Source organism: Ranitomeya variabilis, chromosome 5 (genome assembly GCF_051348905.1).
Source record: "Ranitomeya variabilis isolate aRanVar5 chromosome 5, aRanVar5.hap1, whole genome shotgun sequence".
NCBI classification, from domain to species: Eukaryota; Metazoa; Chordata; class Amphibia; order Anura; family Dendrobatidae; genus Ranitomeya; species Ranitomeya variabilis.
In genome coordinates, this window is record NC_135236.1 from 479,572,144 (window position 1) to 479,589,261 (window position 17,118).

The 17,118-nt window shown below is 41.4% G+C and overlaps 1 protein-coding gene across 1 annotated transcript in view; it reads right to left on the reverse strand.

The window, feature by feature from the left end:
- The window catches only part of LOC143775062 (dynein axonemal heavy chain 3-like), a 2,972,411-nt gene that overhangs the window by 290,232 nt on the left and 2,665,061 nt on the right, over positions 1-17,118 (reverse strand). Inside the window, exons 65-66 of the mRNA XM_077262897.1 lie at positions 14,714-14,917; positions 9,804-9,934 (exon numbers count right to left, since the gene is read on the reverse strand). Coding sequence (XP_077119012.1) covers positions 9,804-9,934; positions 14,714-14,917 — 335 coding nt within the window. The remainder of the gene's footprint in view (positions 1-9,803; positions 9,935-14,713; positions 14,918-17,118) is intronic.

Here is a 17,118-nt window from a genome sequence, read left to right on the forward strand (position 1 = left end):
AGAGCTTCAGCTTTGATGGGTGTGAGAGTGTTTAAAGTATGGCCATAAAGTGTGAGGTTGCAGTAGTTTAGGAAGAAGATGATGAGGGCATGAACTAGTGTTTTTGTAGATTCTCTGTTAAGGAATGTACAGGTCCGGGAAATATTTTTTAGTTCAGCAGGAGGTGGAAAGGGCTTGGATATATGTCTTGAAAGTGAGTGCAGAGTCAAAGGTTACCCCAAGATAGGGAGCTTGCGGGATTGGGTAGAGTAAGCAGCCATTTAATTTGATTAATAGATCTGTTGGGGGGTTTGAGTGAGACGGGGGACAAATGATGAATTCTGTTTTGTTGAAGATAAGTTTCAGGAATCGAGCAGAGAAGAAGAATGAAATAGCGAACAGACATTGTGGGATTCTGGATAGTAAGGAGGTGATATTGGATCCAGAGAGGTAGATCTGTGTGTCACCAGCATAAAGATGATACTGAAAGCCGTGAGGCTCTATGAGCTTCCTCAGTACAATGGTGTAAATGGAGAAAAGCAGGGGTCCTAGAACTGAACCTTGGTTGACACTGACAGATAGGGGGTGAGATGAGGAGGTGATTTGTGAGTGGGAGATGCTGAATGTCGAATCTGTAAGGTATGAAGAGATTCAGGATAAGAGCAAGACAGAGTAGTAACGCTTAGCTTTGGGGGTTAGTAAGTCATTGGTGATTTTAGTTAAAGGAGTTTCAGTTGAATGATGCAGTCAGAAGTCAGATTGTATCCGATCAAAGAGGGAACAGGAAGAGACTTGAGAGGACAGTTCAAGATGGACATGCTGTTCCAGTAATTTTGAGGTATACGGGATAAGTGATATGGGGCGATAACTAGACTTAAAGGATGAATCAAGGGAGAGCTTTTTGAGGTTGGGTATGATCGAGGCACATTTAAAGCATGAGGCAAAGACACCAGTTATTAGTGATAAGTTGAAGAGATGGGTGAGGGTTAGGATGAAGGCTGTGGTGATGTTTGGGATGAGATCGGGTCAAGTGCACAGGTGGAGAGATGTGATCTGTGGAGTAGAAAGTAAAGTTTATCTTCTGTAATGGTGGAGAAGCTAGATTTGGAGCAAGAGGGCTGAGTAGCTATGAGGAGGGGCTCTGGGGACTATACGCCAAAGAATTCTCTGATGTAGTCAATCTCCTGCTTGAAGAATTAGGCAAAGTCATCATATGAGAGAGGAAGGAGGTGCTGAGGGACGGAGGATAGAATTGAAATTGTTAAATAGCTGCATAGGTTTGTGAAACAGTAAGGATATTGAGAGATGAGAAGTATGTTAGTGGACTTGAAATTAGTGAAGGACAGTTTGAATGTGTTGGAATGAGATCTCTTCCATCTCTGTTCAGCAATCCTGGAAGCTCGCCTTAGTTCTTTAATCAGGCTGGAGTGCCAAGGTTGTATGTTGATTATGCATTTTTGTATGAGTGAGGGGATGAAAATGATTTGAGAGCTGCAGCTATTGTGGTGTTATATAAAGTGGCAGCAGCATTTGCATTGTGTAATGAACCTATGTCTGCAACAGGGCGAAGGGACTCAGAATGTCAGTGTAAATCAAGGTGTTTGAGATTTCTGAGAGGATGTGCAAGTTTGTGAAGTGGGAATTGTGCACTTGGAAAGGAGAGGGAAGAGACTGTGAGTAGGTTGTGATCAGTCAGGGAGAAAGGTAAGTTAAAGAGGTTAGATAGGGAGCAGAGGTGAGTGAAGATGAGGCCCAGTGTGTGGCCATCTTTGTAAGTGGCTGATGAGGACCATTAAGCGAGGCCGAAGGAGGAAGTGAGTATTAGAAGTTTAGAGACAGCTGAGTGGAAAGTGTCATTGGGGATGTTGAAGTCACCCATAATGATAGAGGGAATTCCAGCGGAAAGGAAATTAAGTAACCAGGTGGTGAAGTAGTTAAAAAGGTGGAGGCTGGTCCTGGGGGGCGGTAAATGACATCCAGTGGGAGGTTGGAAAGGGAGTAGATGTGGACAGAGTGTACCTCAAAAGAAGGGAGAGTAAGGGAGGGTGGCAGTGGAATTGAGGTGAATGAGCAGTTATCTGATAGGAGAAAACCAACTTCTCCCCCATGCTTGTTGCTGGGGCAGGGAATGTGAGAAAGATGGAGTCCATCATAAGAAAATGCAGCTGAAGAGGCAGTGTCAGAGGGGTGAGCCAGGTTTAGGCGATGCCAAGGAAGGAAAGTTTGTCAGTGATGAAAAGATCATGAAAGTTTAAAACTTTGTTGCAGATGGAGCGAATGTCCCATAGAGCTCCTGTTAGAGGGACTGGAGAAGCGGGGACTGGGTGAATGGGTATAAAGTTAGAAAGGTTGCTGAAATTCATGGTAGATTGTGAATTGGAGGTAGAAGTGACTGTGGGGATGTGGTAAGGAGGGCCAGGATTTGGAGCGATATCACCAGCAATGAGGAAGAGCATGCAGAGTTTTAGTAGGTGGGAGCAGGAGAGGGCAGGAGGTGGCTGTGTGAATTTGGAGACAAAGGATTTTATGTTGAGGAACAGATCTGAGGAGGAGGTGAAATGGATGGTGAAGATGGAGAGATTGATGACCAGTTAATTACTAGATGATGGGATTAGGAAGTTAGTAGGAAGTGGAGGACTATAGGGGTGACAATGGAAAGAAACAGAAACATTGTTTGCAGTGACTATGTATCCAGTTAGCTTCAGTTCCCTTCTGGTTCAATTCTGGTCTAATTCATTATAGTATACTTATACAATACACTTAGATGATGCAAAAGCAAACAGTCTATCCAACTTCATCAGGAGACCCACAGCAAACCTTTTCCAAGGTTTCCCTGAAGAAGAAGTCAGATAGACCTTGAAACTGCATTCTCACTGCAAACATTGAACTCTTTGGATAACTTTATTGGTTTGTTGCCAGCAGTTCAGCACAAATACCTATCCTTTTGCCTAAAAGAGACTTTGTCACACACATACAACCTGGGACCCGCTTCACTTGTGTTTGGGGTCACAGCAGAACACCTCACCCTATGCGACCTCTACACCTCTGCTTGTGTAACACTCATTCAGTGGGAAAAAAGTATTAGTCAGCCACCAATTGTGCAAGTTCTCCCACTTAAAAAGATGAGCTAGGCCTGTAATTGACATCATAGGTAAACCACAACTATGAGAGTCAAAATGAGAAAATAAATCCAGAAAATCACCTTGTCTGATTTGGCAAGATTTATTATGCAAATTATGGTGGAAAATAAATATTTGGTCACCTAAAAACATGCAAGATTTCTGGCCCTCACAGACCTGTAACTTCTTCTTTAAGAGGCTCCTCTGTCCTCCACTCATTACCTGTAGTAATGGCACCTGTTTGAACTTGTTATCAGTATAAAAGACACCTGTCCACAACAACAAACAGTCACACTCCAAACTCCACTATGGTGAAGACCAAAGAGCTGTCGAAGGACACCAGAAATAAAATTGTAGCCCTGCACCAGGCTGGGAAGTGATGTAATTAGTGTGGTGAAATCAACTGTGGGAGCAATAATAAGAAGATGGAAGACATACAAGACCACTGATAATTTCCCTTGATCTAGGACTCCAAACAAGATTTCACCCCATGGGGGCAAAATGATCACAAGAACAGTGAGCAAAAATCCCAGAACCACACGGGGGTCGTAGTGAATGACCTGCATAAAGCTGGGACCACCGTAACAAAGGCTACCATCAGTAACACACTACGCCACCAGGGACTCAGATCCTGCAGTGCCAAATGTGTCCCCCTGCTTAAGCCAGTACATGTCAGGGCCCATCTGAAGTTTGATAGAGAGTATTTGGGTTATCCAGAAGAGTATTGGGAGAATGTCATATGGTCTGATGAAACCAAAGTAGAACTGCTCGGTAGAAACAAAACTCACTGTGTTTGGAGGAGAAAGAATGTTGAGTTGCATCCAAAGAACACCATACTTACTGTGAAGCATGGGGGTGGCAACATCATGCTTTGGGGCTGTTTCTCTGCAAAGGGACCAGTACAACTGATCCGTGTACATGAAAGAAAGAATGGGGCCATGTATCGTGAGATTTTGAGTGCAAACCTCCTTCCATCAGCAAGGGCATTGAAGATGAAATGTGGATGGGTCTTTCAGCATGATAATGTTCAAAGCATACCGCCACTGCAACAAAGTAGTGGCTTTGTAAGAAGCATATGAAGTTCCTGGAGTGGCCTAGCCAGTCTCCAGATCTCAACCCCATAGAAACCGTTTGGAGGGAGATGAAAATCCATGTTGCCCAGCGACAGGCCCAAAACATCACTGCTCTAGAGGAGATCTGCATGTAGGAATGGGCCAACATACCACCAACAGTGTGTGCCAACCTTGTGAAGACTTACAGAAAACATTTGACCTCATTCATATTCATTGCCAACAAAGAATATATAACAAAATATTGGGATGAACTTTTGTTAATGTTCAAATACTTATTTTGCACCAAAATTTGCAAAATAAATCTTGCCAAATCAGACAAGGCGATTTTCTAGATTTGTTTTTTCATTTTGACTCTCATAGTTGTGATCTACCTATAATGTCAATTACAGGCCTCTCTCATCTTTTTAAGTGGGAGAACTTGCACAATTGGTGGCTGAATAAATACTTTTTTTCCCACTATATGAGTACTTTTTTAAGCCACATACTCAAAACATATTAACAGGCAAGTTGCTTTCAATGAAAATAAAGGCATTGTCCAAGTTTATAAAAATCATTTGTTTTTTCCCCTAGAAATGGTGTCACATCTATCCAAGAGCTATGTCAGACATTGCAGTTCAGCGCTATTCACTTCAATGGAAAGATCTGCAATATGGGAAAATTAAGTTTCTTGATGAACCCATTGAATGTAATATTCAACTGTATGGTATAAGGAATGTATTGTAGAAAATCTAAATTTCAAGATTTGTTTGCATGGAGAGCATATTTTAAAAGTTTATTAAAGGCTCATGAAGAGTTCTTAAAGCTGTATGATGCTCATATGATGTATGATGATGTATTAATTATTCGACAATAATTCAATTTCGGATAGGAATTTACAGTAAGGCTATAATCACATGATGCATTTTCCAGCTTTTTAATGCAAATTTCCAGATATATTTCACAGTACTAGCAAACTCAATGAGATTTCAGAAATCTCATGCACACACCTTGTTTTTTTCCTGATTGTTTTGTCATAAGGGCTGTCCCACACGTCCAGATAATTCCGGTACCGGAAAAAATCGGTACCGGAGTTATCCGTGTCCGTGTTCCCGTGAGCTCACATAGGCCATATGTGCGGCACACGTGTGCCGCCCGTGTGCCGAGTGGGTACCACACGGAGCGTGTGGTACCCACTCGTGTGGTACACTGCATCGTGCTGAAGCCGCGATTCATATCTTCTGTGCAGCAGCGTTTGCTGCATAGAAGATATGAATAATAGTGTTTAAAAGAAAGATCTATCTGTCCGCTGCCCTCCCACCCCCTGTGCGCCCCCCCGCTGTTCTGAAAATACTCACCCGCTTCCCTCGTTGGCTGTCACTGCTTCCTGGTCTGGCCGCCCCTTCTCCTGTATGAGGTCACGTGGGGCCGCTCATTTACAGTCATGAATAGGCGGCTCCACCCCTATGGGAGGTGGAGCCACATATTCATGACTCTAATCGGCGGCCCTACGTGACCGCATACAGTAGAAGGGCTGGCCAGCACAGGACACTGCGTGGGAGCCGGGTGAGTATTTTCAGAACAGCGGGGGGGCGCACAGGGGGTGGGAGGGCGGCGGACAGATAGATCTTTCTTTTAAACACTATTATTCATATCTTCTATGCAGCAAACGCTGCTGCACAGAAGATATGAATCGCGGCTTCAGCACCATGTGGGGGGGACAGCGCTTACTGTAGCGCTGTCTCCTGCACGCCACACGGACTGCACACGGAGAAGGTCCGTGTGTGGTCCGTGTTTTACACGGACCCATTGACTTTAATGGGTCCGTGTAATACGTGCGCTCCCACGAACACTGACATGTCTCCGTGTTTGGCACACGGAGACACGGTCCGCAAAAAATCAATGACATCTGCACAGATGCATTGATTTTTATGGGTCTACGTGTGTCAGTGGCTCCGGTACGTGAGGAAACTATCACCTCACGTACCTGAGCCACTGACGTGTGAAACCGGCCTAAGAGCTTGGTTTTTGCAAAATGCAGCTTGTCACTTGTTTTAGCGTTTTTCACTCATTGAAAGCAATGGGTAGTGCAAAAACGCTGCAAAAACAAAGCAAAAAACACAAATATCAGGTTTTGCTGCATTTTTGGTGCCAAAACCTGATGAAATTGAATCAATTTTTTTATGCACTAAACTTTATTAGCATGCACAAGAGACAAATGTACCCTGACAAAACTGCAGTAAAATAACAACAAAAAATGCACAAAAACTAAGCAAAACCTGCTGTTTTGTAAGTAGCTTAAAAAGCAGCTTAAACTTAATCATAAAAAATTGCTTCAAAATGGAATGTGTGAACGAAGCCTAAGGCTGGTTTCCTTTTATGTTTCCATGTGTAAAAACTGTGAGTGTTTTATTTTCAGTGCGCTGGATCCATTTATGTTCTTTGTATCAGTTTTAACGATCTTTCGTGTCCCATTTTTTCTTGTCTAAAATAAAAAATCTTAGCTTTGCCTAACCAATAACCAGTAAAATACAGACAGCCCCAAAGGCGCACATTAAAAATGGTAGATTTCACATATCCCAAAAAACTGATGTATGAACCTGGCTTATAGGTGAGACTTATCACTGTAATTATTATAAGTATTCATTAGTATCATAACCGCTGTATTTGAAGAAAGAGACATCTTTGTCTCTTAGTATTACACATTTATTAAAGTTCAAAGTTTATAAGGATTTCACTTTAATCTATTTTTCCTCTTTATCTTAACTACTCTAAAATAAAAATATATTCATATGAAACTTTTTTTTACGTTAAACAGTATTCATCAAACTATAATTTATGCGAACTACTATCAGACATTTTCTTCTGCATGTATTGGCACTTTTCTTAAAATATAAGAAATTTCTGTTAAATGTAGAAATATTTATACATACTGTAACTTTTGGAACCACACCATATGCTCTTTGCCATATGTCAGCTAATGTTTCTTGCTTTGGTTCTAACCTCAGATTGTAATGTACCATCAATGTTTTAATATGTCCATAGACCATAAACTGTTTTGAAGCAAGTAATTAATATGGGTTTCTCAACTTTCTTAGTTTGATTTGTGTAGTCTTGAACATTATTTACTACATTGGATTACCATGTCTTTCATGAAGATCAGTGAATATGTGCTTGTAATATGTTTTTTGTTTGTCCTGTTGCAGGGCATGGTGTAACAAATCTTTATTCTCAGATTAGGTTGACATTGAAGCCTCTATTGGGCTTTACTTGAAGACAAAGTGCAGCATACCACACTATTTTTTACACTAAAATAATTGACAAAATCACAGAGGCCAATAGTAAATATTGTCTATCAAGTGCCTGTTTGTGACAGCTATTTTACACATTTGTCTCATTAATAAGTTCCTATAACAGAAAAACTGAGCTCCGTACTCTAGTGAAAACCTAACTGTTAGAGGCCATCTGCTCAAATAGACTACCAATGGACAGGCTTCACATAAGCTATTCCAAGTGGTAAATAGGCTACCTTGGACAGACTGGGCACAAGTCTTTCCGTCTGGCAGATTCTATTGGAACCTTGACCACCTTTAACTCCTGTACAGGGATCTGGTCTCACAACAAGGTCCAGTGTGTTGCTTCCATGGAAGAGGTGCTGTCCGGAAGAGCGAATCACAGGCAGGAAGAATCATCAAGAAAGGTAAAAGCCAAGAGGTCATGTCTGGGACAGTATCCTATGGCTAGTGGGTAGTCAAAAGCCAAGCCGAGGTCAAAGAACAGTAATAATCAAAATAACAAAAGAAGATAAGCACAGCAGTATACACCAGGGCAGGCAATGCTATTGACTGGCAGTGGAAGTAGAGCTTCAGGGGTTTAAATAGCTGACTGCACCTCCCAGGGCTTTCAGGAAGCAGTGATCAAAACCTTGACCAAAATTAATCACATGGCTCCCTTATAAAGCAGCACCAAAAGTCCTACGTAAAAAATAGGACTGGCACTGCTATGAGTCACAAGCAATGAAGACCCAGAGGCCAATGCAGAAACAACAGAGGAGGCACGACTTGTCACAGACACTACACTAACCTTAGGATGCCATTTACAACGGTATCTGTGATGCAGTGTGTAATTTTAACAGAAAGACTTGTCAGATCTGACACAAATTCCAACAAAGGCACCTAAATAGATATTTCCTGGGCTTGATGTCAGCGGCCATAAAACAGCTGACATCAACCCCAACCGTATTACCCCACACGTTTTGATAGCTTGTTACAGCATTTTTTGTGGTATTTCAGATACCAAAAAATACAATAATTTTGGCGTTCTTTATTTTTTTCTGTTTACCATGTTTACCTATCAAGTTAATTATTTTTATATTTTGATAGATCGTACTTATCTGAACCCGGCAAAGTACCATGAACAGCCATTCATTTGGATAGAGTGCTAACTCCTGCATTACCACTTTACAAAAAAAATCACTTTAGTCAATGTCTGAGGTCTGTAACTCAATTACTAGCACTCTACATTCCAATATTCCATTTAACTAGTATTAAATATAATGTGATTGACCAAGAGTTATAATATTTCAGCAATATGCATCTTTGAGGTGGTACACTCTGGTGCAAAATAGCTGCCTGGGTGTAATCAACACTAGTAATGCAAGAACAATACTATGGGGTTAGGGACCAGCAGAAAGCTTGAAGATCTAAAGTATTAGTTGACCTATTCTTACTAATTGATAAACATCTGCTGAATGAGGTCATTGCTGGCTGATCCAGCATAGTACCTCCATTAAGTGTAAGTAATAATAAACGGAATCTGTCACCAGGTGTTTGTTACCTCACTTGAGAGCAGCATAATATAGGAAAAGAGAGACCCTGATTCCAGCAATGTATCACTTAGCTTACTGGGTGCAGCAGCTGTGATACAATCAGAGTTTTTTAGATGTAGCATTCAGCAGAGCTCAGAAAGCTAATCCCACCCACAACACAGCTCTCTGTGTACATTGTACATTGACAGTAAGCTGCTAACCAATGCTGGTGGCATGGTTGGACCAGAAGTCATGCAAACTATAGGCTGGGCAGTGATAATCTCCTTCTGATAAAACACTCATGGCATTGAAACAACAGCACACAGCCTAATAAGTGACACATCACTGCAACAAGTGTCTCAGCCCTTACCTCATGCCGCCCTCAGACTACATAACAAAAATCTGCTGACAGATTCCATTTAGATAACTTTCTGATTTTACATTTCTAAAAAAGTCAGTAAGCAGCATATGTCAAATGTTTTTGTAAAAGACTGAAGCATATAATGCTGTATGAAATAAATTGTAATGTACTAAGCACAGTGCTGTTCATAGTCAAGAAAGGAAGCCTTAATATGTTGCTGGATTTTGCCACTGAGAACAAAAGGACCTGATGTATATTTCCCCTATAAGCGCATTTCAGGACTATTGGTCAAGTCATCAGCACCTAGCTTTCTAACAATGCAGTTTATCTAGAGGAGAAGCCTACTTTATGCCACCTAATAGCAATAGACCAGCCAGAGTTCTCCCTGCTCTCTTCTTCAAGGGCCTCATGGGCCTTCGTTGGATACCTTCATGATATGTATTCCTAAGACTAAACACAATTTCCTGTGTTTTGCTTGAAGAAAGTACCTTGTTCTCGCTCCTTCAAGATAGAGAAGATTTTTCCTCTCTTCCAGGTCTGGTTTTTCTTCTGCAGCCAGAATGGTTAAAAGCTGATCCTCTAAACCCACTGGAGTAATCATGAAATTGATCAGTGTCACCTATAAATGTGAAAGAGAATAACATATTCGTTTATTAGCTACTCAGTATTAGATATATATAGTATAACAAGTCACTGTAAAAGGACAGACTATATTTTATCCAGCATATTGAAGAATTTGCTTTATGACATCTGCAAATTGTGTCTTCAGAGAGGAAGAGGACTACAACTCTAGTGCCACCTATAGGAAGTAGCAATCCTAAAAGTTAATATCAACTCTCTAACGAGCCTTGCTACATGACTTAGGATAAAAGACAAAACCAGAATCTCAATTTGCAGACACTGTGTTTTGGGGAACTGCCCCTCATCAGTGCAAAGTGGAGATCTGGTTTGGCCGGGTGAGAGGCGTATGACCTGGATCCAAGAAGTATCGTTTCTCCTTGCTTATAGCAACATGTCAAGCCTGACATATCGAAGTGAGGAGACTTTTAAGCCACAATGCTCCTCTGGGAAATATGCAAATTGTCTCTTAAGAGAGGAACTGGTCTAGAACTCTAGTGCCACCTATAGGAAGTAGCAATCCTAACAGTCAATATTGACTCTCTAATGAGCCTTGACACATAGGATAAAAGCCAAGACTAAAATCTCAATTTGGAGACACTGTGTTTCAGGGTACTTCCTCTCGCCAGCACAAAGTGTGATATCTGGTTTAGCTGGGTGAGAGGCGTCTGACTAAGATCCAAGGGGTAGTGTTCCTTTTTCTGTCTGTATGTGGAACAAGCTGTGTGTTCTGAATTGGCGCTTCTTGGCCAGCCATCAGCTTTTATACTGGCTGTGATAGTGACCCATGTTTAGCTTTGTTAGATCACATGATGTGATAGCTGCAAGGCATTATGGGGAAGCACATCTGGCTGCGCCTGTCATCTTTAGCTCACTTTGTGACTCTTGTATATGAAATGGTGACATGCAGTTTCTTTTTTGGCCAATCTGCACAAATCGAATCAAAACTGAATTCACAGGGACCCGCTAACTTCAGGAAATTCGACTCAAATTTGATTAGCTGGAGATCGATCCAATCATGTCTAAAATTCATACATATCATTGTGGATTTTGTTTATTTGTTCTTGTTTCATGTTCTGTCTGTTCTTATTTATGAGATTGACATTGACCTTTAGATTCCACTGAATATGTCTCTACATTTAACTGAATTTACAACCGAATGTGGATACATATTTGAGTTTATTACTCTTTATGAACGCTTAATGTAGAATTCCTCATTGTGATTATACAGTGGGGAAAATAAATATTTGATACACTGCCGATTTTGCAAGTTTTCCCACCTACAAAGAATGCAGAGGTGCACTTCAACTGTGAGAGACAGAATGTTAAAAAATAATCCAGAACATCACATTGTATGATTTTTACATAATTAATTTGCATTTCAGACATTTCTCATAGTTCTTGACTGCAGCAGGGATTTTGGCCCACTTCTCTATACAGATCTTCTCTGGAAATTTGGGTTTCGGGGCTGTTGCTGTGCAACATTGAGTTTCAGCTCCCTCCAAAGACTTACTATTGTGTTCAGGTTTGGAGACTGGCTAGGCCACTCCAGGACCTTGAAATGCTTCTTACAGAGCCACTCCTTAGTTGCCCTTGCTGTGTTTTCTAGGGTATTGTCATGCTGGAAGACCTAGCCATGACCCATCTTTAATTGTCTTCCTGAGAGAAGCAGGTTGTTAGCCAAAATCTCACGACAAATGACCCCATTCATCCTCTCTTCAATACGATGCAGTCATCCTGTTCCCTTTGCAGAAAAGCATACCTAAAGTATGATGTTTCTCCCACCATGCTTCACAGTTGGGATGGTGTTCTTAGGGTTGTACTCATCCTTCCTCCAAACACAGCGAATGGAGTTGATACCAAAAAGTTCTGTTTTAATTTCATCTGACCACATGACCTTCTTCCATGCCTCCTCTGGATCATCTAGGTAGTCACTGGTGAACTTCAAACTGGCCTGTACATGTGCTGGCATGGCAGGGGGAGCTGGAGTGCCCTACAGGATTTTAATTCATGATGGCGTAGTGTGTTACTAATGGTAATGTTTGATACTGTGGTCCCAGCTCTCTTCAGGTCATTGACCAGGTCTTTCTGTATTGTTCTGCTCTGATTCCTAACCTTTCTCAGAATCATCCTTACCCCACGAGGAGGAGCATGGAACCCAAGACCGAGGAAGATTGACAGTCATCTTGTGTTTCTTAAATTTTCTAATGATTGTGCCAACAGTTGCCTTCTCACCAAGCTGCTTGACTATTGTCCTGGACTACAATTTTGCCCCTGGTGTCCTTAGCTCTTTGGTCTTGGCCATGGTGGAAAGGTTGGAGTGTGATTGAATGAGTGTGGAGACAGGTGTCTTTTATACAGGTAGCAAGTTCAATCAGGTGCAATTTATACAAGTAATGAGTGCAAAGTAGGAAGGTTTCTTGAAGAAAAACTACCAGAATTCTTGCTGGTTGGTAGGTGATCAAATACTCATTTCATGCAAAAAAAATTAAATTTAAGTATTTAAAAATCATACAATGTGATTTTCTGGTTTTTATTTTTAGATTCTGACTTTCACAGTTAAAGTGTATCTATGATAAAAATTAGACATCGCTCCATTCTTTGTAGTTGGGAAAACTTGCAAAATCGTCAATGTATCAAATCCTTATTTTCCCCACTGTATATGTTAAAGAAAATCTGTCACAAGATTCATGCTGCCTGAATCACAGGCAATATGACTCAGGGCCTGGCTGCGTGATTGCAGCCAGGAATCTCTTTCTCTGAAACACCTCAGCATTTCAGACAAAACAATGTTTCAAAAGCTAGCTGGAGAGTATAGGGAGAGACCGGACTAGTCAGATGTGGCCCTCGCATGGCTTCTCTCTGCCCCATTCCATTGATTGACTGGTCTGTTCCTATATACACATATGGGAGATACCTATCAATAAACAGAAATGAGATGTGGAGAAGCTGACCAGGGACTGCTCCAGATTAGTCATGTCTCTCCCTATAGTCGCTGTCCAGGTTTTCAAACTACGGTAAGTTTTCTCTTAAAAGCATTTGCAATTCAAAAAATTATATACCTGACTGCAATTACCTATTCAGGTCCGTGGTATGGGCAGCATATATCTTGTGACAAATTACCTTTAATGATTTTATTACAATTTATATACTTATAAGATCAATGATCATGATAAGTGTAGAGTAAATTAGGATACAGAAAAGCCTTTCACAGCTTAGTACCCATAAAACCACAAGCCGAAAGTTTTACATCTCAAGTAGAGATGGAGTCCAACCTCCGAGACCTCTGCTAATCCTGACAATAATTGGGCAGAAGCCCGCTTTATACACCTTAAGGAGCTACAATACAATTTTCAATTAAGTGAATGGGCCTTTGTTGCATTTCCCCGTGCACCAGTTTGATTGGAGCAGGTATTTGCTACCAAAAACTGTGGAGGAGACATTTATTTTAAGAATTATAGGGAACCTGGCAATCAGACCCACACTAATCCGAGAGTAATGGTGAAAGTTAGAACGGTGTCATACATGAAAACAGAGTGATTTAAAGGGATTCTGTCAGCAGTAGGGATGTTCTGGTTCTGGTATCTGCCCAAACTTTAGTACATAGTTTGATTTGGGTAACAGAACTGTATCCGAAACTCAATCCGAACTCCATTGGATCTGGACAAAAATGACCTCTCTCTGCAACGGACTTCCCCTGAAACTCTGAACTTTGCAACTACTTCGGGAGAAGTCCATGTTCGTTTTTTTTGCGCTGGACTCTAATTCTCAGAAACAAACCCTGAACATTTAAGTTCTCTAGTCAGCAGTTTTTTTTCTAAATAATAGTACAGCAGCATAATATAGGGCTATAAAGCCTGACTCCAGGGATGTGTCACTTACTGGGCTGCCTGGTGTAGTTTTCATAGAATCTTTATTTGTCTGATGTACATGCAGCAGAGCTAAGACTTTTGCGCTATGTATATCCCTGTCCACACTCCTGACTGGCAGCTTTTTGGGACCACTGTGAATTGTCAGCAAGCTGACAATCAGTGGTGGGGGGCGGGGTTAGACAGATTTGCCTAACTGCCTGGCATGCAAGACGTAGTCCTGTAATGATAATATCCTGCTTATAAAATACTGGTTGTATTGAGGCTACAACACACAGCCTAATAAGTGACACATCCTTGTAATCATGGTTTCAGCTCCTATATTATGCAGCTCTCAGATTACATAGTAAAAACTTGTTCACGGATTCCCTTTAAATATCCCCCTCTAGAAATGGTAAGATTTCATGGCAAGGACATAAAATACATATATTAGTCTACAGTTTTTCACTGTAAACACAGTGTAAATACATTCCACAAGGATTACCTTGCAGTCAATTAAGTAAAATATTATAGTGTATATTCATAATATTTTACGGTGTTCAACAATACAGTGCAGCTTTTTAATGTGTATTCACGCAAGACAAATATCTAGTCCTTGGTAAATGATCATGTTTTCACTGTATTATCTGCTAAAAGAAGCAGCTAGCTGTGAAAAGCAATAGCAGCTCGAAAATCTAATTAGAATAGAAAAAAAATATCCTCTCACATCCTGTCGGTGCTATGGCACAGCTGTATTATTTTGACATCCACATAAATAGGAGAATAATACTATTAGAAATGGGAAAACAATTCCGCTGTCCAATTATAACTTCACAGTGCTTCATTCATTATCCCCAATGTATTTGCATTTCTACCAATTTTACTAATTCCTATAATTTCCTTGTTCAGTGGCTAGCAGGAGGAAAACATACTTTGACAGACACTTCAGGAAGGTAATGAGGATTTCGGAGGCGGGTGGTCATATAGAGTTTAAAATCCCTGCTGTAATGAATAACAGACTCCCCAAGCCGGATGTATTCCACTCCATTCTGTTTAAATGTCTGTCTCAGCAGTACGGGCTCCAAGATTGGATCCAGCTCTTCTGTGATATTTTCTATTAAGACAGGTGTCCCAAACTAGGAAAATAAAATAAGACATTTTAAGAGAAGGGAAAAAAAAAATTCAATCAACCCAGGCATATAAACAAAGAATCGCTGAATTAATTCAGGGAAATGCTGTCAGCCATAATGTGATGTAGTTTATGTGTTACAGCCCGGATGCCATGGGAATCTGAGTGACAGATTTGTTAAGCGAATACGAAATTGGAGAGCTTTACGTTATTTATTTCCTTAGCTCCAATCCCGTAACATTTCCATTTTCTACGCCAGTAGCATCATTGTACAGAAAAAAAAGCAAAAAAAAGCAAAAGCTCTATGTTAAAGTAGGTGATATAAGTATGAATGGAATATGTGCAGAGAGCTGCCAGCTGTCAAAGTGCTTAATATGAGAGATTTGTCCGCTGTTTGCTTTATCGATTCCCCTTGAACAGAATGTCGCTGGTGGCCTTTGCTTTATTCCCGTAGAGGTCACGCGGTTTGGAAGTACCAGAATAAACTCTTGCAGCGGCAGTAATGTAAATGAGTGTAAGGTCACAACAATCAGATACCGCACAGCAATAAAGCCATGACAAGACTGAAAAAAGGGAACAAAAAACCTCCATGTATAATGAAAGCCATGGATTTATGGTTACTAATAGGAGACGCAAAGACAAATCTGTTCTCGTAATATTGATGGCCCTCACCGGTAGATACAAGCGATGTCACAGTTTCATTAATGTTTTCTCTTTAGTTAACTGAATAAATTGCACACCTCTCCAAAAAGCAAAATGTAATAAGGGCTCACCCAGGTGTCAGTGATCCGGTTTTTATAAGCGTTTTTAATAAAAGTTTGGTCAATTTTTACTATCAGAGTTTGGTCAGAGCTTCATCTACAGGTCCTTCTCAAAAAATTAGCATATAGTGTTAAATTTCATTATTTACCATAATGTAATGATTACAATTAAACTTTCATATACTATAGATTCATTATCCACCAACTGAAATTTGTCAGGTCTTTTATTGTTTTAATACTGATGATTTTGGCATACAACTCCTGATAACCCAAAAAACCTGTCTCAATAAATTAGCATATCAAGAAAAGGTTCTCTAAACGACCTATTACCCTAATCTTATGAATCAACTAATTAACTCTAAACACATGCAAAAGATACCTGAGGCTTTTAAAAACTCCCTGCCTGGTTCATTACTCAAAACCCCCATCATGGGTAAGACTAGCGACCTGACAGATGTCAAGAAGGCCATCATTGACACCCTCAAGCAAGAGGGTAAGACCCAGAAAGAAATTTCTCAACAAATAGGCTGTTCCCAGAGTGCTGTATCAAGGCACCTCAATGGTAAGTCTGTTGGAAGGAAACAATGTGGCAGAAAACGCTGTACAACGAGAAGAGGTGACCGGACCCTGAGGAAGATTGTGGAGAAGGACCGATTCCAGACCTTGGGGAACCTGAGGAAGCAGTGGACTGAGTCTGGTGTGGAAACATCCAGAGCCACCGTGCACAGGCGTGTGCAGGAAATGGGCTACAGGTGCCGCATTCCCCAGGTAAAGCCACTTTTGAACCATAAACAGCGGCAGAAGCGCCTGACCTGGGCTACAGAGAAGCAGCACTGGACTGTTGCTAAGTGGTCCCAAGTACTTTTTTCTGATGAAAGCAAATTTTGCATGTCATTCGGAAATCAAGGTGCCAGAGTCTGGAGGAAGACTGGGGAGAAGGAAATGCCAAAATGCCTGAAGTCCAGTGTCAAGTACCCACAGTCAGTGATGGTGTGGGGTGCCATGTCAGCTGCTGGTGTTGGTCCACTGTGTTTCATCAAGGGCAGGGTCAATGCAGCTAGCTATCAGGAGATTTTGGAGCACTTCATGCTTCCATCGGCTGAAATGCTTTATGGAGATGTGTAGCGCCCCCACTGCCGCAGGGCCGAGGGGTACCCGGTACCGGGCCTCTGAGTCTCTGCTCTGGGGTTGTCACGGTGGCTAGGCCCAGTCCGTGACCCTGCCGAGGGGCGCACAGTGAATGAGGTGACGGATGACGGTGGTGGTGAAGCTGTGATGGTGCGGTGCAGTTGTGGGGTGCAGGTCGTGGTTAAATAACGAGGACACCAGGTTGCAGTCTCTTTACCTCTTTACTGAAGATCTCTGAGTCCTCAGTCCAGAACACGGTTCACCAGGCTGCGCAAGTCCGGCCGGTCCAATGGCACCTCCAAAGTTCTCTTCACAGGTG